The 23492-nt window shown below is 34.1% G+C and overlaps 4 protein-coding genes across 6 annotated transcripts; 3 read left to right on the top strand and 1 right to left on the bottom strand.

Annotated features, from left to right (window-relative positions):
* The first annotated feature begins 874 nt into the window (after positions 1-874).
* On the top strand, positions 875-3957 carry LOC102616541 (uncharacterized). The gene is made up of 5 exons (XM_006490090.4): positions 875-1153; positions 1406-1547; positions 1959-2185; positions 2718-2975; positions 3436-3957. The coding sequence occupies exons 1-5, from the start codon at positions 899-901 to the stop codon at positions 3739-3741; spliced, it is 1188 nt and encodes a 395-aa protein (XP_006490153.2). The 5' UTR covers positions 875-898; the 3' UTR covers positions 3742-3957.
* Positions 3958-4301: 344 nt separating this feature from the next.
* LOC102616251 (protein DYAD) lies at positions 4302-8628 on the top strand. 3 transcript variants are annotated; one of them, XM_052434388.1, is made up of 9 exons: positions 4302-4540; positions 4803-4869; positions 5233-5380; positions 5462-5565; positions 5674-6641; positions 6734-6836; positions 6910-6993; positions 7389-7997; positions 8069-8206. In XM_052434388.1, exons 2-9 carry the CDS (start codon positions 4807-4809, stop codon positions 8078-8080), a joined length of 2091 nt encoding a protein of 696 aa, XP_052290348.1. In that variant the 5' UTR covers positions 4302-4540; positions 4803-4806; the 3' UTR covers positions 8081-8206. The 3 variants fall into 3 exon arrangements, with proteins under 3 accessions (XP_052290348.1, XP_052290347.1, XP_052290346.1); XM_052434387.1 differs by having other exon boundaries at positions 4304-4540; positions 5233-5353; positions 8096-8628; XM_052434386.1 differs by having other exon boundaries at positions 4305-4540; positions 8096-8628.
* Positions 8629-9050: 422 nt separating this feature from the next.
* LOC102615964 (8-amino-7-oxononanoate synthase) lies at positions 9051-15117 on the bottom strand. The gene is made up of 11 exons (XM_006490088.4): positions 14727-15117; positions 14432-14580; positions 14222-14329; positions 13501-13739; positions 13369-13410; positions 12741-12828; positions 12296-12429; positions 10682-10770; positions 10113-10263; positions 9951-10019; positions 9051-9266 (listed from the first exon to the last, which is right to left on the bottom strand). Exons 1-11 carry the CDS (start codon positions 14977-14979, stop codon positions 9140-9142), a joined length of 1449 nt encoding a protein of 482 aa, XP_006490151.2. The 5' UTR covers positions 14980-15117; the 3' UTR covers positions 9051-9139.
* Positions 15118-17070: 1953 nt separating this feature from the next.
* LOC102614988 (gibberellin 20-oxidase-like protein) lies at positions 17071-18820 on the top strand. Its single transcript, XM_006490166.3, has 2 exons — positions 17071-17476; positions 18104-18820. The coding sequence occupies exons 1-2, from the start codon at positions 17121-17123 to the stop codon at positions 18696-18698; spliced, it is 951 nt and encodes a 316-aa protein (XP_006490229.2). The 5' UTR covers positions 17071-17120; the 3' UTR covers positions 18699-18820.
* The last annotated feature ends 4672 nt before the right edge of the window (positions 18821-23492 follow it).

The raw sequence follows: 23492 nt of genomic DNA, 5'->3' as shown, positions 1-23492 counted from the left end.
ATGGGAGAAGACTGCTTTCACTCAAACTTTGATGAAGAAAATTTAAATTAAACCCTCACAATATATCTATAGAGGTTCGAACCACTTCTCTCACACTTGTGAGGAAATTTAATTTTTCCATCATTCGTATTTTAATGACTTAAAATCTCATGTTATCCAATTTAGCAATTATAATGTTTTATCAATAATCTTATTTTTACAAAAAATTATTAAATATTATAATTTGTGCTTCTTAAATTGATTTAATTAGCTAAAAATAAATGTTAAAAGAATAAGCAACTAAGATCAAATAATTTTCTTAAAATAAAAATTTTTATTTGCATTAAAATTGTTATTGTAATAGATTTATATTTATTAAAATTGATATAAATATAAATATTAAAATAACATTAGTTTCTTAATGTAATCATTTATCTTCAAAAGTTTTAACATTGAAAATATTTGATTTTTTAAATCCTTGATTTTGGATTTTTTTTTTTAAATTTCAGAAGAGTACAAAAGTCATTGTCTACATACTTAATAATTTAAAGGGTAAAATTGTCTTTTACTAAAAGTTCTTTTAAATATTCTGTTAAAGGGAACGGTTTAATCTTTTCAAAAACAAAAATGGCTCCTCGATGGTAAAATAATAAAAATAAAATATTATGTACGAAAAAATGATTATTAAAAAAATTTAGTAATAAAATAATATTTTAGAAAATAATTGTCCCTCCAAATAAAGTGACGGGGGAGCCATGACTTTGGGCTCGAACATGAAAAGCGAACCTCTTAACCCATGGCATCACTGCATCAGGGCCAGTTACCCATATTCCATCCAAGTACAATAGCAAATGAATTAAAATGGTAATTTATTAGTAAATTGAATAATTAATTAAATAGCGGATTAACTTGGCTAAAAATGGAATTATCCAGAGTGAGTCCGTTGCTGTCAAGGCTAGTTGCAGCTCCCGGGTTGTTGCTTCGGCGGCGTTTCACTCAAAATTCAACACTCTTTCTTCTACACAATTCTAACAACAAAAGCAAAGTAACATTATTACTCAAACATAAGCAAAGCAAAGCACTTGCAACGAAAGCAGCAGCAGCAGCAGCAGAAACAAGAACCCCAACAAATATGGTGAAAGCGATCAGGGTTTATGAACATGGCGGCCCCGAGGTGATCATTTTTTTTAAGCATAAAAACCCATTTCATATTTCACTTGTTATATCCTATTTGTTATATTATTGTGTCAAATTATAGTCCGTTTAAGAAACCTTAAATAATGGTAACCTGGTGATGAATATGAAAAATGTAAAATTTAGCATTAATTTCGTCTCTAATTCTTAAGATGCCTAGCTTTTGGTATGAAGATTCTTTCTTGGTGTAGCCGATCACTTATAACAAGTAGATGATTGATGATTATGGTAGGTTCTTAAGTGGGAGGATGTGGAAATTGGGGAGCCCGGTGAAGGCGAGATTCGTGTGAGGAACAAAGCAATTGGGCTTAATTTCATTGATGTGTACTATCGCAAAGGAGTTTATAAGCCTGCTAAAATGCCCTTTACCCCAGGTTTGGTTTTGTTCTTTCTATGTTCAGTGGTTGCTTATGAATGTTGGCTTGCCTTGTGGTATATTATGCGAAGTTTTTAAGTATGGCATGGAGTGACATATTGTGATTGTTTACTCTTTATCTCCAAAACTAATAAATGTCTACATGAGTTCTACTAGCTACTATTTTATAGAAGAAGTAATTGCATCAGAGGGAATATTTCTCCACATTGCCTTCTGGGTGCCTGTGAATACAATTGAATATATCTTTGGAAACCTGAATATAAGATTTTGTGTGATATTTTCTTAAGGTATCATTTTGGTATGTGTTCCTTGTCTAAGACTCTTTAGCAATCATTAGCTTGATATCCTTAAAGCAGGCTGAAAAGTGAAATCCTCTGGGTTTTAAGCAACTTTTGTTCTGCTATTGCAGGTATGGAGGCTGTTGGAGAGGTGGTAGCTGTAGGTCCTGGACTAACTGGCAGAACAGTTGGAGACATCATCGCTTATGCTGGCGGTGCGATGGGTTCATATGCTGAAGAGCAAATCCTTCCTGCAAACAAAGTTGTTCCTGTTCCTTCTTCTATCGATCCTGTTATTGCAGCATCCATCATGCTTAAGGGTATGACAGCTCAGTTTCTACTGCGCCGTTGCTTCAAGGTAGTTTGCATATGCATCCAATGGATTTTGCTCTTTGGCATGTCCCAGATCAGTTTATGAAATTATTTTGGACTAAAAAGCTGAAATGATAAAATGAATTCTGTTCGATGTCATACTTCTAGAATTAGTACTCGCTGTCATGTGGATTAATATTTGGCTATTTGATTAATGCTTGTACATGTCAGTGTACAGTCAAAGAGGATTATGCTATAAATGACATGACATGAGCCACTTATGTTTGTAATATTGGATTTAATGAAAGCTCATGTCTTTTTAATTAATTCCATCCCAAATTGGAAAACTCTACAGATGAAAGGCAAAATAATAAGTTTAATTTAATAGGAATTTCCATCAACTGAAAAGCTGTTTGATTGGTTAATGAATGTATTGTTTATCTCTGAAATGTTTGTTGTAATGATTACGTGAAAGAACCTGGCTGGATAGGAGTAATCCTCCTTTCCATGTTGTTTCTATTACATGTCAAAGATTTGTTGCATCATCTAAAGACATGCTGGAATTCTCTTGTATACAGGTAGAACCTGGACACACTGTCCTGATTCAGGCTGCAGCTGGTGGGGTTGGATCTCTATTATGCCAATGGGCAAATGCCCTTGGCGCAACTGTCATTGGCACTGTCTCAACTAAAGAGAAGGCAGCTCAGGCGAAAGATGATGGATGTCACCATGTTATACTCTATAAGGAAGAGGATTTCGTTGTTCGTGTCAATGAGATTACATCAGGCAATGGGGTTGATGTTGTCTATGATTCGGTAGGAAAAGACACCTTTCAGGTAATCTCAGAGTACTCCTTATTAATGATAGGTGGTTGAATGAATGTAAAGGATAAGAGTATATGACATGTGCAATGTAAGCCGTAACTATACCTCCATAATGGGTATACTCAAGTCATGTTTATGTTTCTTATTGTTTTTGTGTCAGCTTTTATAGTACTAGGTAGCCAGCGGTGCAGGTCTGTGACATAGGTGTTTTGGGTTAAATTGAATTGTATATTGCCTTGTGAGGAAACCATCTGCTTTCATTTGTAGATTATGTATGTCTAGAAGAACTCAAGTCAACCAAGTTGTTTATTGGTATATTGTTGATAAATCTTGCCCTGATTGACCCAAGTTGAGGCATAATGAGTTAGGGTTGAATTACCCTAGTTAGTTGTGTTTTTAGTTGCTTAGAGACGGAGTTACTCTTAGATTTGTCCGAAAAGAGTTCTTAACATGAAGGGGTTATCGTTTTCAGGGATCACTTGCATGCTTAAAACTTCGAGGTTACATGGTGAGTTTTGGGCAATCATCAGGCACTCCAGATCCAGTTCCGTTGTCAGCACTAGCACCAAAATCTCTGTTCTTGACAAGGCCTTCTCTTATGCAATACACTGTAACTCGAGACGAGCTATTGAAAACAGCTGGAGAGGTGTTTACGAGCATTGCATCAGGCATCTTAAAGGTTCGTGTAAATCACACATATCCTTTGTCCCAGGCAGCACAAGCACATACAGACCTTGAAAGCCGGAAAACATCTGGGTCGGTTGTGCTAATTCCGTGAGGCAGCAGAACACAGACCAAGTTGTTTTTGGTTGGCTTGCTCAATTGTCATGCGAGGATTGCTAAGCTTGCACGGATCATATCTGGCTATGCTCGATAAATAAACAGAACCCCAATCCATTTTCATTGGCTTTTGCACATCTGATTATGTTGTTGCAATGTTGTTACTGTGCTCATGGCTTGTTGATGATAATATAAATACTTGATAAATGATATACTCACAGGTGAGCATGTTTAGATCCTACAAATGAGCAAATGAACGAGTGACCTTTAACACAAGAAAGATGATTCACTAAGTACTAATGACCGCTATAAAGTGATCTATGGAAACACAGAATTTCGTGACTTTTTATGAATAATATTAAAACTATAGATTAATTAAATAGTAACACTATCTTTCAGCTTAAAAAAAAGAAAAGAAAAACACTATCTTTCACCGTAAAGTAAGTTATCATTGTCCATCAGGTCATTACTCTCAACACAATCAGCAACATTGAGGCAAAAATGTCAAATTGAAGCACTCTTCACTGTTGCAAATGACAAATCGTTAATGAGAAAGGGGTAGTTTCGGTAATCTACTAACAGCAAAACCGTCTTAGAGCGGGGGACCAGAATCATGGAGGGAAAAAAGCAAATAAGCAAGCAAAGCAAGGTCACGTGAGATCGATCATGCACCTGGTTTTGTAAAATTGTAATCATTACACTTATTATATTCTCTCTCTTCTCTCCCTCTCGCTATAAAAAATAAGCCCTCGCATCGCCATTGCCATTTCTGTTCTCCATTTTTGTTGACACAATAGGTATAAGCTCTTTTGTGATTTCTCTTGTTATTAGGATGGAACCTTCCTTTGTTTTTTTTCTGTTTGGATGCTGAGAAAATCGAAGGAAAATGAGATACAACATTAATTAAACAAGTTTCATGTTTATAATACATATTCGTACGTGTCCTATGCATTAGACATTCATGACTTGATATCAAATTTTTTTTCCCTCTCTCATTTTTCGTTATTAATTTAAAAACATAAATGAGACCCAAGTTTGTTTTAAGATTCTTGATCACAGGTTGATGATGATCATGGACGAGGATGAAAGCTGCTGGAATCTCAACGACGTAGCCATTGGCCTCACTGTAAGCTCACTCCCACTGACTTCCCTCCGTGTTTTTTATTTTTTATTTTTTCGTTTTCCCCTCAAACTGCAACAACCACACGCGTTCACTTCACATAACACCACGCGCCGAAAACCCGGGCGTCAATCGAAACTACGATAAAGTGATGAAGCAAAATCAGAACATCCTCAACACATCGGACGGCCGATATCAAGATATCAACAAATGTTCAAAACATAAGGGCCCACGATTGAGAAACTTTCACTTTTGTGTCGCCTTCACGTGCACCAAGCGCGTGTCATCTTTTTTTTTTTTTTTTTGGTTGCACGAATCAGTTGTACTACACTACTACGTGTGGATTCTCAACGATATCGTCTGTCACAGGAAATGATGCATCCAAAATGGCAACAAGAAGAAGAAGGGACCGAAAACGACGTCGCAGAAGGAGCAAGTTTGGGCAGACAAGTGCTGCTCCCAGCGTCTTCACCAATTTGCGTCAGGACTGGTACTGCCACTACACTACTTGATGATGGTAGAACTTCTTCTGTTTTTCATATAAGCTTTTTTTGTATTTCCATATTTGGCCCTGACTTGAATTCATCTTTACATATAGATCCCGGGACAGGTCATATTAAAGTGTACTCTTTCTTCGAGATCGATCGAACAAAGCTTCCCGTTAGTGCCCCTGATCACCTCAAATCAATCCGAATTGTCATGGTATAATAATAAACATAACATCAAACTATATATAAATATGAAAAGACCGCACTAATTAAAATTAATGAATTGATTAATTCATCTCATTTTTTGTTTCATAATAATAAGGTGACTGAGAAGTCTGAAACAAGAGTGGCAGTGAGATTCCCTAGTGTGAACTCTCTGCGATTACACTTCAGCGAGAGTGAGTGTGTTAAAGAACAGGGAGTAAAGAGGGTGCCATCACTGGACGAAAAGTACTTCATGGAACCTCAGGTGGCGGGGGAAGTGCTTTACAGGAGGGTCTCTGGTGATGAGATTGGTGAGAACAAGAACTTGTGGAGTTTCTGGGTTGTGGGTTTTAATGGTTCTTTTGATGTTGAGATTCATCAGAACAAGAAGAAGGGTGTGTGCTGGTCTGAGCTGCTTGAGAGTCGTGAGATGCTGAAGTGGGGGAAGAAAAAGAAAGTTCATTACTTGAAGAATGAAGGAGCATTGATTAGCTCTGATGGTTTTAAAGGTGAAGAAGGAGAAGAAGAAGAAGAAGAGGAAGCTGTGAAGTCTGGTCAGTTATTATTAGTTGAGGGAGAGACCAGTGAGCTTAAGAGGAAGCTCCATGGGGTTAATGTGCTATCCAATAACATCAAGAAGAAGAAGAAGAAGAAGAAGAAAGTTGTCAATGGGAACTCCAATTACAGATGGCCTAAAGAGAGGTATGCATTGGCTGAAGTAAATATGTGGAAGATAATGAAGATGAAAAATGCAGTTTTTGATAAGCCAATGCTGAGGCCAGAGCTAAGAGCAGAGGCTAGGAAATTGATTGGGGACACGGGTCTGTTGGATCATTTGTTGAAGCACATGGCAGGGAAAGTGGCACCTGGTGGCCAAGACAGGTTTAGGAGGCGCCACAATGCTGATGGGGCCATGGAGTATTGGTTGGAGAGTGCTGATTTGGTTAATATTAGGAAACAAGCTGGAGTTCAGGATCCTTATTGGACTCCTCCGCTTGGCTGGAAACCTGGTGACAATCCTGCTCAAGACCCTGTTTGTGCTAGAGAGTTGAAGCAAGTTAAGGAAGAGATTGCCAAATTGAGAATGTAAGTACTGCCCGTAAATAAGCCTGCCTTCTTCCTATATATGTCTTGTTGGTTTATGCACTGATCTTATCTTGTTTTCTGTGTAATTACAGGGAAATGCAAGATCTGTTATCCAAGAAGCACGAAGATAATCAAGCTATTGTGGCCACCCCAGTTCTAAACTACGAGCATGATAGTTTCTTGCTTCGATTGAAGGTAAATATTGAAAGGTCGATTGGACACTTCAGTTTTGTACTCTGTTGTTAACTCTTTGATAATTTTCTGGCAGGAGATGCATGCTGATTTGATGAATAAGAAAGCTAAGCTTGACGAACAGATGATGGAAATAACACAATCTTTGTTCAGAATAGAGGTATTACTGTTTTCCTTTTTCAGCTTCTGACAGGGTTAGGTGTGTAATATGAACTAATTGATTTATTCCAACGCTTAGAATTGATATTTTAAAAATCTAACATAATTGATGATTTTGCCCTCAGACCTCATTACCCACGACTCCTTACAGTATTAGAAATTAGCTATAGTAGTTTAAATTACGCAAACAATTAAGAAGATGTGAAAATTTTGTTTCGCTTTAGTTCAGAATGTGATTTTCCGTTTTTAGTTCTTTGTCATATAAATGGTGACATTACTTTAACACGTGCTTGAAATGATTGATAAGTGATCAGCTGTAACTTTTGCTCTCTCTGATACTTACATTTAACAACATATTAGGATTCCTTAAAAAAATGATGATGATGATTCATGCAGGCAGAAACAGAGAAGCCAAAATCATCTGTGGAGGAACCAAACAAGCCAGCAGAATCAGCACTCACGTCAGATGATAAACAAGGAGGCATTGACAAGACAACAACATTACCACCAGAAACAACAAAAGTGAAACCAGAGGACAGAGCAGCAAAAATAGAAAGGCTAAAGAGTGGATTCACTCTATGCAAGCCACAGGGGTCCTTCCTGTGGCCAAACATGGCCATGTCCCCTCAGCCTAACAAGGCTTTGGTCCACCTTGAAGACCTCTTTTTGGTTCCAACACCGCCATCTGTCTCCTCTTCCATAGCCTCATCATCACCGCAGCGCCTCTTCTCTCCCCTTTCAGAAAATTTGCCTCTCCCAAATTTCCCTGTCAAGCCATTGGCTGAGAGACTACCTGTTACTGTCACTTTGACATCAGTAACCAAACCAACTCATCCTCTTCCTTCTGAAACCATAAACCAGTTTGAAACGATCACCGACACTGCTGTCAATACTTTGCCTCCTACCACTAAAACCTCAATCATTGACCTCAATGAATTGCCCTCTCCCCACGCTTACCATAGAAGAAATCAGAATGAGACAATTGCCACCAGTGCCATCCCCTTTGTATGTATTGCTTAACAAACTCAGTTTCAATTTGTTTTGCTGGGTTAATTTAACATGTTAAATTAAAATAGGTTTCTGTTTGATGCATTGGGGTGCAGTTAGGAGCTGCTGATAAGAATGCTGAGATAAGCGGAAGAGAGGAGGATGAAGGAAAGGAAATCATGAGAGAATGTGACCAAAAGCTGAAGCGAAGCTCCTCCTCAGCCTCATCATTATCATCATCATCATCGTCTGCATGCTTACCAAGGGTATGTGGGACTTGATTGGCTTCAACTACTCCTAATTCCCTTTGGATAGTAACTCTACAAGGGGCTGAACGTTACTGCCATTACAGCTGTTACATATTTTTCTTTTTTAGTTTTTATTAGTAAATAATATATACAAGAATATATACTCTTACAGATATTGGGGGGAGGGGAAAATTATAGAAGATGGGTATTCAATTTATAGGTTTATTAAGATATTAGGAAGAAACAAGAGTTTTTGAACATGGTGATTATGCTTCCCTTTTTGGGAAAAATATTTAGAAGAAATGAAACTATTCATAGGAGTTATGAACAATTACTAGAGATTATGCTTTCCTTTCTTGGGAAAAGTTTTGCAAGAAATGAATCTATATATTCATATACCATTGCATATGTTGTGTGCATGTTGGTGGTCTCGTCCACTTCCTATTGGTTGATGATCTACTTTGCTTAAGGACCATATATAACTCTCTCTCTTTCAGCTTGCTAGTTGCTTTTTCTAATGCTGTACCCATAATGAAACTTTAAAATAATGTTCCGATAGAAAGGGGAAAATTTGAAAAGAGAACAAGTATATATTTGGGTGATGGCAAATATACAAAACTAAAGTCCAGAGACTTCCGGACTCAGTAACTTTGCATTCAATGGCCTTTTCTTTGTGCAATGTTTACTCAATAGCTTTTGACTCTTGACTTTCAAGCATTCTTCACTTTTTGAATTTCTATTTCAGTAGACGCTATTTTCAAAAAATTTATCTCTAAGCATTGCCATAACCAAATTTTGAGGTTGTGGTTCAAATCTAAAAGGATGGGATGAATAGGGGTTCATACTATTGCGACAACTGTCACAATTTCATTTACTGGGTTCTCCTTGAATTACAAGAAAACTTATTAAGCCCTACAACTTAGCATACACATTTGAGTTATGGCTGACAATGTCTTGAAAGTTGACACAACTAGAGAGTGCTATGGTAAGCTTCTTGATATCATCCTGAGTGTGCACTGCAGTTAGAGTTATTCGCAACCTGATAAAGAAGAATCAAGAGGAAAAATTAATTATTGAAACATTTCTGATGCAAAGATATTGACAATACACCAACCAAACCAAATCTGACGAGGCTGGATCAATATAACGCGACACAGGCCAAAAGATTTTAAAAAAAAAACCAACATGAATTTCAACTCTTTAATTACTTCGTAGACTTTTAAAAATATTTCAATGTTTGTAAACACATTTTTAGTTTAGTTTATGTTGAACCATCAATATATTAGTTAGGAACTGGCTTTATCTGTCGGCATTGCCAGACAGTTTGGAGGACAAATGAGGACAATAAAAAGCCAACTTAAAAAATCAGTGGTTTGTAAATTTAAAATGAAGGCTTAGTATTACTAATTGAAAATAAGCAATCCCCATGCACAAGGATCTAACTGTTACATTCTGATTCAGCCATTGGAAACCTTCGTTGCTTGTACTGTATCAGCAATTAAGTCACAACAGCCACAACATTTTAGGTGAATGCATGTGTAAGAACACTCAAGAACTATACTCTTAACTGTATGGGAGTGAGCACCTGTTGGCACCGTCTAAAGCTAAAGACTCAAATCAGTGGTAGTCAACATCAAAGGAAAGCAGCACGCACATGCATGAAGTAATTTGACATGCTCAAGCAGACAAGGTATTGAGGGATTATGATGGAACTGCAACAAACCTGCATGAGTTGGCTGGCACTGTTGGAGGTCTGATTGCAGTTGCATGAAAACCAGATTTTAACAAATGCCTGTTCCATGAAGATTGAAACAGTTAGAAGCTACAGTAGTTCTAATTGTTAATTTGTTATCACATACATAAGAGAGAAAGAGAGAGGAAAAACCTGCTAGCTTGCAGAGCCTTCTCTTCATTCCCAACAATAAGAGATATAATGGGACTTGTTATGGGAATTCCAGTAAGAGCATGGAAGTATTGCACATGGTTCCAAATTGCCCTTCTACGCCATGTTTCCTTATTTGACACAATAACAGCAGCTGCTAGGTCGTGCTTATTTTGTCAACAACAGAGCATACCAAAACAAAATGGGGATGGCTATAAGATAGGGATAGGGCATATTAATATCTACGACTATGCAATGTAAATGATTTTTCAATTTGTGATCTTCCACTGTACAGGTGGACAAATCAAACAGAATCTTCATGCACTTTTCCTCCCCAAAATCAACCTCAAATCTGGATAATCCAGTCAACTCAATTTGACATTGGGACTCATATCCAGAAGCAAAATTGGGTTTTCCCCAAAAGAACAATTCATTGGTCATATATACTATTCGCCATATTGACTAGTCTCGACACAGGATAAATGACTACCACAGAACAGAAGAGTAGAAAAACTGATTCTTACACAAGTCTACCTTAAGTCAACCCAATAAAAATGAATACTGATATTTACCATGTGCAGCAGCTGCAATGGGGATCGGTATGGCTGTTGAAAATATAAAAGAGCGGCCTCTAGATTGTATGAATTTCTTCCAACTTTTGCTGTTAAAATGTCATTGAGAAAATGTGTAATGAGTATGTATCGTGGCCCATAGTCGTATGAATATGGCATACTATGTCCATGAGATAATTTTTAGATCAACTAAGACAATGGAAGTGACAAATAAAATGCCACTCATGTGAAAATAAATAAAGCTGTAAACTTGCTAACAGAACAAAACCCAGCTTCACTGATTAACAGGAAGCAATCAGAATTTAATGTTTAGAATTAGAAATCTTTAGTCCTTTGGGTCAAAGAAATGGATTACATTCTACTATCACAAGAATAGTTTTTTGCAATATAAAAAATGTAATCACATCTGATGGTCGAGCAATACCCCAAATTGATTAGATAACGGTTTTGTGAATTTGTGAAAGTGTAACTGCACTCAAATGTTATAGCAGCTAGGGTAGTGTTTACTTGCTAGAGTGGGAGTGAGGAGTCTGGATTCCTCCTACTCCAGTATTTACTTACTAATTTTAAGGGGGGAGTGGGAATCCCACTCCCATGGGGGGAGGTGGGAGTGGGAATCCACTCCCCCCTCTTCCATTTTTATCCTTACATTTAATCAAATAAAATAATATCATATTATTTAAATAATATTATTATATTATTTTATAAATTATACTTATTAAAAATAATAATTTATATTGATTCTAAGTTAAAATTACTTAAAAATAATATTATTTGTACTCATAGAGAATTAATAATATTACTATATACTCTTTTTATTTGAAAATATAATATTATTATATTTATTTAAAAAAATAGTATTATATTTATTTAATATTAGTAATTAATAATAATCAATATTTTATTCTAAGAAAATATTAATTTTGTATTATATTATTAATAATAATGTTTCATTTGTGTTGCTCTTAATAATAATTTTTTATTTACATAATTAAAATTAAAATTAACAAAAAATTATTTACATAATTAAGAATATTAATAATTATTATTAATTTACAAATATAATAAAATAAATATTTTATTTTTCAAATCTATTTTTTTATTAATTTTGTAATTAAAAACTATAATTTAAAATCATTTACTACCAATTCCATGCTCTCATTCCAGTTTAAGTAAAAAACCTACTCCCACTCCCACTCCACACTCCTATTCCCGGAATTCCCACTCCAATCCAAAATGTATACACAACATTAAATAGAGTGCCTATAGAATCTCAGTCAATCTTCCCTGGCTTTACAAAGTCAATGCATAAATTATTAGGTGAAACATTAACAGCTAAGGTGTTAACAACTAAGGTGCAGATAAATCAATTTTACGAGCTAAATAACCTTCTTGTGGGCCAGCAATGGGGCAAACATTTTCCCTTGGTTTACAAAGTCAATGCAAAAATTATGAGGTGAGACCTTTAAAAGATAAGGTGAAATCTTAAAAAGAGAAGGCGTAGATAATCTATTTTAAGTGCTAAATAATCCTGTCGCTAGCCATCTATGAGGATACATTTTTCTGCACTCTTTTATTCAATGGAACCTTAAGAGGAGAGTGCAAATGAATTACCTGCATGCAATGAAGCCACCTTGACAACCTGCTGCTTTACTCAGAGTGCCAACACATATATCTACATCTCTTTCACAGTTAAATTGTTCGGCCACTCCCCCACCGTTTTTTCCACAAACAAAGGTCCCATGAGCCTGAAAGCAATCAGCATTGTAGTTCTTAATCATAGGGTAGCATATAGTTGCAGCAAATATGTGAACAACATTAAGCCCACTTTATTTATCATTCACAAGATTAACATGGACTAACTAATGATCAAGTAAGCCAAATTTCAAATGAGATACTAAGATGCTTTTTAAAGACTGAAATTCTAGAGTGCTTCATCTTAATTTAAAGTGTCAAATGAAATTGATGAGGTTACTGCTTAATCTGTGGCCAATTGCATGGATAAGCTCCAAATAATTACTTAAAAGGTAAAATCTTGGACATTAGAAAGAAAGCTCACATCATCTAGGACAAGCAGAAAGCCATACTGCCTGCGAAGCTTCACAAGTTCAACCATTGGTGCAAAGTCTCCATCCATACTGAACAAGCTGCAGAAGGGAGAGAATGAAGCATATTCAGAATGCAGGAGCACAAAATAAAACATTGGTATGTTTAGCAAATTAAGCAAAGTTATGTAATAGACTAACATATTAGAATGACATATCTGACAACAACTGGTACAGTTACTGAAAACCTAGACATCTTGAGTCATATAAATAAAGATAAATAATTCCAAAAGACTAAGGAACTGTGAATTATAGAATGAGTGAACCAAGTATAAAGAGTTTATAGATATCCTAATATTGTTCGAATGAACAAGAAACTATAGCAGAAAAAAAAAACTTTTGAATAACAAGAAGAAAACTGAAAATCGAGATGCAAATTGACAGTTCATCGTAAAGCAAGATAAAAGCAAGGCTCCCCAAGTGATTAATGGACTCAGGGGTAATAAATAAGAAGCCAAATACCCAACAAGCATTTAGTCCTGAATAGTGATGTCTTAGATCTCTATTGTTTGTTATTTTTTGTCAGCTCCAAAGGAGCATGAAAACCATGGTATTGAAAGAACAGTTGTAACCCAGGTTTACCTGTCCGTTACAACAACTTTTTTCCTCATCGTGCAACATGATCTGTGACAACAAAAACACAATGCAGCAGTAACAGAGTGGAGCCTAATGAAAACTAAGACACTAAAAATTCTTTGAAAGGTGAAATCTTACAACAGTGTCTTGAGGTGGGACATGTCACAGTGTTTATATACAAAAACTTCAACCATTTTAGTCCGCTCAGCAATACGAATACCATCAATTATTGATGCATGGTTTAGTGCATCAGAAAATATGGCAATTTTTTCATCTTTAAAAGATTTTTCATCGCCAGCTAGGAGAGAGGCAATGTTTCCAACTGCTACAATCACAGCCATATTGGCTGCAAAGCCTGTGGGACAGAGAAGACAATCCTAGAGTACAAATTGCAACAAGAATGTTAGATGACTGTACTAATTTAGTCACACAACATAGAGTTTATAGTCAAATGAACCCAATGCAGAACACATAATTTATCTCCAACAAAATTTTCATTGATCTAAATTTTTAATCAATTATCTGGACAATAGATTTGATTATATAAGATAATAAAAAGGAAAATGAGCCAGTTAACAAGTAGGGTCATCAATTTTTGATGTTCATTTTCATTTTTTAACAAATGATATAAAAGGAATGCTAGAAGAAACATAGTCCATAGTAGATGAAAAATGTATGACTTAATTTATTTCTTTCACTTCAACATGTCATGTTCACCCTCTACATGCAATTTTGTGTTGTTCTAATCCAGTACATTGTGGCCAAAATGGGTATTTTATTTATAATAAGCAAGCGCAAGTCATTAAAAAAATAAAAAATAAAAACAATTATAAAGAACATAAGCTAAGTAAAGCTATACCTCCTTCTTCTTTAAATCCGCCAAGCATGACTCTAGTAACCTATGGTAATTGGTGTAACCGCAGATTAAAGCAGAACCCCTTGGGCCCATTCCGTGCTCTTGTGCTGCCTAATTTAAAGTAAAAATCAAAATATCTTAGCTCCAAAAGTGCATTAAACCAATGACAAAGGAAAATAATTGTGTTAGAGCAGCATAAATCATGAAGCAGACCCTGGCAGCAGCCTTTGCAATAGTGGGATGCGAACTCAAGCCCAAATAATCATTTCCAGAAAACAATAGCAGCCTCTTGAACTGCCTAGCAAAAGTTATAGTCTTATCATTTGCTAGACCATCTCCGCAAATAATCTCATTCTCATCTCCTGAACAAAAACCATTAACAAAAGTATAACATACATTCATCCAGCTATTGTCTATATGTTGAACCCAGCAATGAAAACCACATTAAAATTTTAACACACACATACACAGAGAGACAGAGAGACAGAGAGACAGAGAGAGAGAGTACCAGAACTTGGAACGTCATGAAGCCATCTCTGGAATGTGGAGTCAGAAATTGAAATTTGAACTGCATTTCGATCCCAGTGCTGCATTTCGTCGAACACCTCGTAATCTTCACCAACGTGTCCTGGATTTCGCACTCGGTGGTGGCGGTCATTGGGGGAGAGATAAATGGGTCTTAGAGAGCGAAGCACTTTCAAAGCTTCAAGCTTTGAAAGCGCTTCTTCAACCCACTTGTCCCATAAGCTACTATTCTCCATTGGCAAAGCTACCCCAAGTGCATAGTGCAAGTGATGAACTGATGATGAAGACTGGTTCCGTTGAAAGTTAGGTACTCGTCAGTTGCCAGTTAGTTGGATTGATTGAGAAGCAAGCCCAGTTGGCCAGCACCCCAACGGTTCGGATACAATTCAAGTCGGTAATATTAAATTTTAGGTTAATACCATCGGTCCCCCCTCAGGTTTTTATAATTATCAATTCAACCCAATAGTTTGGAAATCATCAATCACGCCCCTCTCTCGGAGGCCTTGACTTTTTTTTTTTTTTTAATACTGATTAATCATCATATTACTGCATTATACAGATATTTACAACTGCTATTATAGCAGATATATTACACTGATATTTACAATCAGAAATATATGATTGGGACTTATATTATTACATTGAATTCTATGAAATACATGTCCAGATAAATAATCCCTTACAAAAGAGGGATGTCCATACTCTACTCGTATTGCATGAGGGAGAGGAAATTTTTGAAATATTAAACAAATAAGTACGTTAGCCCCCACAAATACTTTTGTGGGGGCTTGAACCGCTGCCCTCACAAGCATTGTGAGGGCAGCAGCCCACCACTCCGACCAAGGTCGAAGTGGCGGAGGCCTTGACTTAAACCAACCAAAAAATCAAATTTATTTAAAAATTAGTCAATCAACGCTTTTGACCACTCTTTAACAGTTAAAATATACGCATTATCTGTTAAGTTTAATGAATTTTGGTCAGCTGGTCTAATCGCATTTGATGAGTTCATGGTTTTGATCAAAGTCACATGGGCATGTTTCTGTCTCGGTAGCTACACCCACCCTGGCTAATCCCTTTGGCTCCAACAAGTCTACACATTTTGATAATACCAAAGCACCTAAAACTCATTAATGAACATCCAATTGCATGCCTTTATGTGTGTGTGCGTGTGTGTGTGGGCATTGCTTGCGCTCAATTTGTATTAATTTCTACGCTGTAATATATTGGTACGGAAACCAGCAAAGGCTGCCCAGCAATTATCAAACATCATATATGTCCACCATGATTTTTATATAGAAGCATATTTGGGTATCTGCGACATTATTCTGTAATTCAGTGTGTGTATACATTTATATATGCTCTCAAAATTTGCAATTTGATTTGCTAAATGCAATTTGGCTCATGAGTAAACGGGGGCATGGTCAACAAGACACTTTTCTGTCCAGAAGGATCTAAGCTCTCAAAAGAACTTATTAATGGAACAGAATTATCGACCAAGTATAGATGAGTAGATGACCAGCACAGCGCCATCATTCCTGCCTATTGCTGCCCATCTCCTTAAAAAATACGAATTAATAAAATCCAGTGCACTTCTCTTTGTTGACCTTCTAGCTTCTACACACACACACATATAAAAAGTTAATTTTATATTGAATTTTCTTTCAAGAACAAACAGCTAGCAGTTTGGTTGACCTTCTACATTAACTCCACCCTACCTTCTCATATTGGCTGCCCTATATAGTTTTTCTGACAGCTGTAAACTTAGCCTAAAACTTGCTCCCATCGATATATTGGTAATGATGGTATATATATGGTCAACTATTATTTAACACATGTTAATTATAAATTAGTAACATTTTTTAAAAAAATCTCGTATATATATTAACTTTGTTAGCTAGCTAGTCAAATTCTAATTAAGAGTTAATATTAATATATTCAAAAGTAGATTTCTAATGAGCTACGTAAATTCCTCTTTCTTCAACTAATGGATCCAAGAGTATATGAAACAATAACATTCATACATACCTTTTCAAAATATATATACATACACACACATATGCATACAGAATTCTGGAGTAAGAGCACTTGTCAATAGCACTATATCACATTAATTCGTATAAAATATTGTAGTGCATTACTTTATTATAAAATAAAGGGAATCGTGATTATTACTGTCCAATTATTCACATTCACTTGAGAATTATTCTATATATATATACACACACATACATATCTAGAATATATAAATGTATACATGTAACATGTGTATATATATATAATAATCAACACAAGGTATGTACATATACACCCAATCTGAACTGAAAAAACAAACTTTCATTATTTTCATTTACTGGCATCAAATTAATTATAATTGATAATGTCTGAAACCTGGACTTCCGTGGAGCTTCCCGTACTTGATATTTCTCAGCCGTTAAGTCCATCAGCTCTCTCCTCCCTCTCTAGAGCCTGCGAAGAATGGGGTTTCTTCTACATCACCAACCATGGAGTTTCCAAGCACCTTTACAGGAGACTCCATTCCCTCTCAAATCAGCTCTTCGACCTCCCTTACGAGAGCAAGCTCAAAGTCGGCCCTTCATCCTCGACAAAAACCTACACTCCGCATTTCATCGCTTCCCCTTTCTTTGAGAGCATTCGAGTATCCGGACCCGAATTCTTTGCTTCTGCAAAAGCTACAGTGGATGTTCTCTTCGACGAGCCACCTTCAGAATTAAGGTAAACGCACGTTATCTTTTATTAGTCAAATGGATCCAATAATTTTCTTTCCAATGCGTTAGAATATATATGTATATTAACTATGATAACATTCATTGTATGATAAATTCATTGCATGCAAATGCAAAGATTGAAAAAATTGTCGTGGTTGTAGTTGATTTTATTGGTAATTTTTTTTAAGTCCGAGTTTGAATCTCATTCATATTAAGGCGGAAGCAGTTATTTTATTTATTTTTTTTATCTAAGCATATTCCTCTCCATTTATGTGAGTAAGATTCAAACATCAGACCTCTTATTTTAACTCAAGAGATTTTACTAGTTAAACAAGTCTACACATATATATAGTAGTTTTTTTATCTGAGATCTTAAAGTATAAAAAAGTTCGAAAAAACTTTAAAAATGTAGGGTTTAATAAAATTATAAAATAAATCTTTAAAATCCCACCATTTTAAAGTTTTCTCTGTCCTTTTTTGTTTCTATATATATATATATATATATATATAAAAGGTTTAGTTTATATTCATGCAATATCAAAAAAAAAAAAATGTACTCCATGTCTTTTTGTATATTAATTAAGAGTGAGCTTGCACTTTTAATATTGATGTATATGTTTATATTTCTTACCAGTGAGACATTGAAAGAATATGGAAACAAACTGACAGAGCTATCAAAAACAATTGTAAAGATTGTTCTTACGAGCTTGGGGGAACATTTTCAGAAGAAATTTTATGAATCTGAGTTCAAAAACTGCCATGGATACTTGAGAATAATCAACTACTCACCTCCAGAGGACGTAGAAAAAAACGAAGTGGAAGGGCTAGGCATGCACACAGACATGAGTTGCATAACAATTGTTTATCAAGATCAAATTGGGGGGCTTCAAGTGAGATCAAAGCAAGGGAAATGGATGAATATAAACCCTTGTGAAGACACTTTAGTTGTGAACATTGGAGATTTGATGCATGCATGGTGTAATGGGAAGCTTAGATCATCCGAACATAGAGTTGTTTTAAAGCGCTATGTTAATAGATTGTCTTTGGCTTTCTTTTGGTGTTTTGAAGATGAGAAAAGAATTTTTGCTCCTGATGAAGTTGTTGGTTTGGGGAACTTGAGAAGGTATAAGCCCTTTATTTGTGCAGATTATTTGAAGTTTAGAGAAAGCAGTGAGGAAGGCAAGTTCGAGAAAGTTGGTTTTACTGTCAAAGATTTTGCAGGAAATTAATGGAGGGTGACGATTAATTTAAATAAATTAAGTCGATGAAATTGAGAGAAGTGATCAAATATTTTTGTTGATCACTTCTTTGTTTTTAATGGGACTTTGTTTTATTTGCATATTAAGTAACTTCAACGTGTCATATATGTGCTTATGAATAAAATAACCAATGCGTGGATATGTGGTTGCTTTTTATGTATCATATATATATTATTGTTAATGTATAGTTATACTATAAGCTTCTTCTTTTTTCCTCCGCGTATCCATTATTTAAGCAGGGTTTGAATAGCATACCGCGTGTATCACTTAAAAACTCAATTGTGTCCAATTACAACCATGTACATTGTTATGAATTGGAGGGAATGAATGGTATAATTTAAAGGAATCGTATGTAAGCAATTATTTAAAATAATATTGGAGTAAATGATGTTTAAATCAAATAGAGACAAAGATTGAAGAAAAAAGAACAAAATGCTTTCAAGGAAAAATGAATTGTGTATTGTCATTAGCAAATGAAGAGTAATATATAGGCATTAGTGGGTGGAGCACTTACATTTCTTAATTATAAGAACATTAATAGAGAGAACACTTAAGATTGTTAACAATAAAGAACATAATGGGGAGAGCACTATTTGGTGGAATCTACATCTGCATTCCACGATTTACAACATACATCTATTTTTTTGAATAGATAATAATGCTACATATATACAAACCAATAAATACAATTAAAGTGATATAAAAAAAAAAGGTAAATACAGTAACAATAAATCATGGAATGATTTTAATAGTGATATGCCATTTGAGATGCGATGATGAGATCTGATGAGATATTATTTAGGATCGACAGTATATAATTTTGAAAGAGTAATATAATATATCTCAATTAGCCTTCCCATATTTACTAGTATCTATTTTTTGGATTAATTTCATTATTAATTGTAGTATGTGTATGCAGCTAGGCGCCGTACATGCCCTAATAAGACTCACGCACCCTGATTTAGCATTTATACACATCTATATAAATATGTACTTAAATTCAAACTTCTAAACATGTGTACATATGTATTCATGTATGTACCTAGTAGCATGCATATATATATTTCTTTTAACATTGTCAAGCTGCAGTTTTAAATTGATGCTCATGACAAAAACAAAACAAAAATGTTGGTGTTTAATAATAATGTTTTTGTGATTATGCTAGTCCACAAAGGCTACTTAATCATGGGAGCTACTCTTTTACGTTTGACGTAAGGTACAGTCCTCTCACCAGTGGTGAACCTTAATGAAGCTCACGAATCAATTATATGAGTAGTTGTACCTTGCGTTAAACATAAGGTAGTAAAATCCCTTAATCATTGTTCCTTTGTCATGCGTAGAACCAAAAACCTAAAATAATTTCGTAGGGACGGCTATCAATTTTCCTGTCACCGACATGTTTTTCCTATTCAATTGAATTGGGTTGAAGCTTATCACTAAAAACTAACATAGCTGGACAATGGCCAAGGCTCGTAATCTTTTATAATTCCAAGACTTCATATATATATATATATATATATATATATATATATATATATATATATATATATATATATATATATATATATATATATATATATATTACTTTCTAAATTTTTTTTGAATTTGTTAACATCATACGTTTATATAAATTAGGATTTATTGTGAGTATGAATTCATACACTTATGATATAATATTGTAGACAAATGAGATTGATTGATCATGCAGCGGAGACGCGAGAGTAATTTCACCTGTACTCTTTTTATTATTCATTGACAATAGAAATTCAAAGAAATTTAACTTGTTTAATGTCGAAGCCACGCACTCGAGGGTCAACTAATGTTTACCAGCCACAACATAATTGGTCCACAGTTTAAAATAGATATTTAATTATTTTCGACAAAATTGTTGGTCACGTATAAAAAACATCATTCACACGATAACTCATCCAGGGACAAGTGTCACATTTGAGGGGCATAATTAAAAGAAATTTTCGTAGGGCTAGGAGCCCATCTGATGAGTTGGCCAAGGACAAATTTCGGGCCGAGGAACTGGCCCAACTTCCTCATATCTCATTGAAATATTAAGAGGGAGAATAATTTTTCACATAAATCCACATTACCCTAATATAATGCTTTGTCCCATAAAGCAATATTTTCTTTTTCCTGGGAAAAAAAGATAAAGATTTCGGGACGAAGCTTAAAATCGTACAAAGACAATAGTATAAAAGTTATAATTGGCAATCACTCTTTGGACCAATTTAGAAATACTGTAATTTTTAAAATAATTGTTATTAGCTGGACTATAAAAATAATTAGCTGTGAAGAGAATCTGTTAAGTGTTTGATAAATTTTGTTTTTAAAATTACTGTGAGTTTTGAAAGCAGTTATGGACGTTTGTTAAATTTTATTATTAAACTACTGAGAAAAAATAAATGACTAAAATGTACATAATGTAGGATAAAATTTATTTATACATATAAAAATATGTACTTATAATATTTTTAATTGTATATTATAATATTTTTTACTAAAAATAAAATTTATAATATATTGATTTTATTTTTATTTTTTTTCTTAAAACAATTAATAATTAAATTTATAATATAGTGAAACAAATTTAATAATAATTCGACTAACAAATTGATATTGATGAATTATAATAAAATTTATTAAAATATTGACTTTGTTTCTAATTTGAATGAGGATAATTTTGGGTTTAGATAATAATTTTAAGGATATTTATGGAATTGTATCAAAGAAAAAAATTGATTCTCAAAATTAGAGTGTAAAAGCTATTCCTTCCCTACTTTTCAAAATCAATTGTAGCAGAGGTTAATTTTGACCAAAGTGATTTTAATTTTTTTTTACCAAACATTAAAAATAGTTTTTAGATTTTTAAAATCACTTTTAAACCTCCCAAAAGTAATCCCAAATGGGCCCTCTGTCCTAGTTGGCTAAAAGTCTCCTCATATAAATTTTTTTCTAATTCAGAAATAATTATAAGTATTAACTTTTTTTTTGGAAAAAAAATTAAGAGTATTACTTTAAAAGCACGAAAATTGAGCTACAAAATTGAGTCAACATTAATTGTATTTTTTTTAATACTCCATAAATTCGTGTATAGTTACAACCAATCAACAAAAAGAAAAAAAAAGGAGTTTTTAACATGAAAAAGTAATATGCATACATACATACATATACATATACATATAGTCCTTCACTGATGCCCGCTCTTATTTTTTTATGCAGACATGCTCTTAAATCATGTGATTTAATAGTAATTGAAAACTAATTCTATTAAACCACATTCACATTAAAAAAATAAGGGTGTTCATACCTAAGAATTTACTCTCTACTCCCTTTATCTCTCTATCTCTCTAAACTTGTAATTATGTACTAAACTTGTAATTTGAATTTATTTAATTTTGCACTCATGTTATACAATGTGTATCAAAAGTCTACTAAAAATATAAAATTATCCTTCTTAAATGACTACCAATATGAATTGTGTTTGTTTTTATTTTGTTATTTAATTTGATTTTGCTTTATAACTTTTATACTATTGTTATATTTGAATAAAATACCTCATTAATTTTATTAATTAAAAAAAATATTTATTACAATTAAATAAACACATATACTTTTAAAGAGCATATTTTCCCAAACATGAGGAAACTGACTAAATTAAAGAATACAAGACGAAGAGGATGCCAACTGTTAATACAGACAAATATATTAATTAAGTCGTCGGACAGCCCCTGCACACACTTGTTTCCATGTGAAAATCATGCTCATGTTATGTTCATGGATTCTATGTATTATGAGTCGCGTCCGCATCGTACGGATATTATTTTTTTTTCATTCTTCGGTAGATCAAAAATGAGATGGCCAACCACGCAAATTTATGTGATGCCAAAGATTGGAAAATGAAATTTGTATCTCATTTTTTTATACGATGTCCTTCGATTAATAATTACTTTCAAGACTGTCGGCACAGTAATAGTTTTTTCTTTTTTCTTTTTTTTTTCCCCCTTTTTAAAACAATCAAAATTTTCATAAAACAAACAAAACACAATAGAGTATATTTTAGTGATACATTTTCAGGATATACCTTCATTTAGCGATGATGCGCGCACAACACTTTCGAGTTCTGAATCAAATTAGCTCTTGTAAATAACCCTCCACGCTCGGATCCGGTTCTTCCAATCAAGTTCCATTTGATATAGTAGCAATGATTCTACACAAATGCATTCTTAATTATACGGCTAGAATCTTACAGAAATTAAAAGAAGACAACCGTAAATATAGATTTACAAAGAAAGTACGCTTTCGTATAATAAATGTACCTGTAAAAAGAGTGTAAGGTTTTAAATTAAATATATCAATGATTTAGCATCAAAATAGTAAAGACGGTGTATTGTGCAGGTGCAACGTAGAATGACAAGTTATAAATATAAAATAGTATAAGTTGCTAACTGAATTGTGTATATGGATGGAGGTAAAAATTAACTTAATACTTATGTAAGTAAATTTTAAATAAAAATGAGTGGGAGGGGTTATATAAAAATTTATAGTGATATTATCACAAAAGATAAAAGAATTTGGTACCGTACCACCTTTTTGTACCACCTTTGTAACGTAGCTCGACCCATGTGAAGATTTGAAAGATTAGAAAATGAAATATGCATGTGATTTTTTATCTGATGTCCTTTGATTAATAATTACTGTCGAAACTGTCGGTACAGTACTAGCTTTTGGCCCCCTCCTTCGTAAAAGAATCAA

Source organism: Citrus sinensis, chromosome 9 (assembly GCF_022201045.2).
Source record: "Citrus sinensis cultivar Valencia sweet orange chromosome 9, DVS_A1.0, whole genome shotgun sequence".
In the NCBI taxonomy this organism is placed as follows: Eukaryota; Viridiplantae; Streptophyta; class Magnoliopsida; order Sapindales; family Rutaceae; genus Citrus; species Citrus sinensis.
The sequence above is the reverse complement of the archived record's forward strand: the minus strand, read 5'-3'. Positions and strand labels throughout refer to the sequence as shown.

What these genes read in the sequence shown, in the direction of transcription:
- LOC102614988 (XM_006490166.3), top strand. Translation starts at nt 17,121, where the DNA reads ATGTCTGAAACCTGGACTTCCGTGGAGCTTCCCGTACTTGATATTTCT. An exon ending in GAGCCACCTTCAGAATTAAG is followed by an intron (nt 17,477 to 18,103) that starts GTAAACGCACGT and finishes ATTTCTTACCAG; the next exon opens with TGAGACATTGAAAGAATATG.
- LOC102616251 (XM_052434386.1), top strand. Translation starts at nt 4,807, where the DNA reads ATGATGATCATGGACGAGGATGAAAGCTGCTGGAATCTCAACGACGTA. An exon ending in ACGTAGCCATTGGCCTCACT is followed by an intron (nt 4,870 to 5,232) that starts GTAAGCTCACTC and finishes CGTCTGTCACAG; the next exon opens with GAAATGATGCATCCAAAATG. An exon ending in AATCAATCCGAATTGTCATG is followed by an intron (nt 5,566 to 5,673) that starts GTATAATAATAA and finishes CATAATAATAAG; the next exon opens with GTGACTGAGAAGTCTGAAAC.
- LOC102616541 (XM_006490090.4), top strand. Translation starts at nt 899, where the DNA reads ATGGAATTATCCAGAGTGAGTCCGTTGCTGTCAAGGCTAGTTGCAGCT. An exon ending in TAAAATGCCCTTTACCCCAG is followed by an intron (nt 1,548 to 1,958) that starts GTTTGGTTTTGT and finishes CTGCTATTGCAG; the next exon opens with GTATGGAGGCTGTTGGAGAG. An exon ending in TACTGCGCCGTTGCTTCAAG is followed by an intron (nt 2,186 to 2,717) that starts GTAGTTTGCATA and finishes TCTTGTATACAG; the next exon opens with GTAGAACCTGGACACACTGT.
- LOC102615964 (XM_006490088.4), bottom strand. Translation starts at nt 14,979, where the DNA reads ATGGAGAATAGTAGCTTATGGGACAAGTGGGTTGAAGAAGCGCTTTCA. An exon ending in TCATGACGTTCCAAGTTCTG is followed by an intron (nt 14,581 to 14,726) that starts GTACTCTCTCTC and finishes GTTTTTGTTCAG; the next exon opens with GAGATGAGAATGAGATTATT. An exon ending in AAAGTTGTTGTAACGGACAG is followed by an intron (nt 12,829 to 13,368) that starts GTAAACCTGGGT and finishes TCCCTTCTGCAG; the next exon opens with CTTGTTCAGTATGGATGGAG.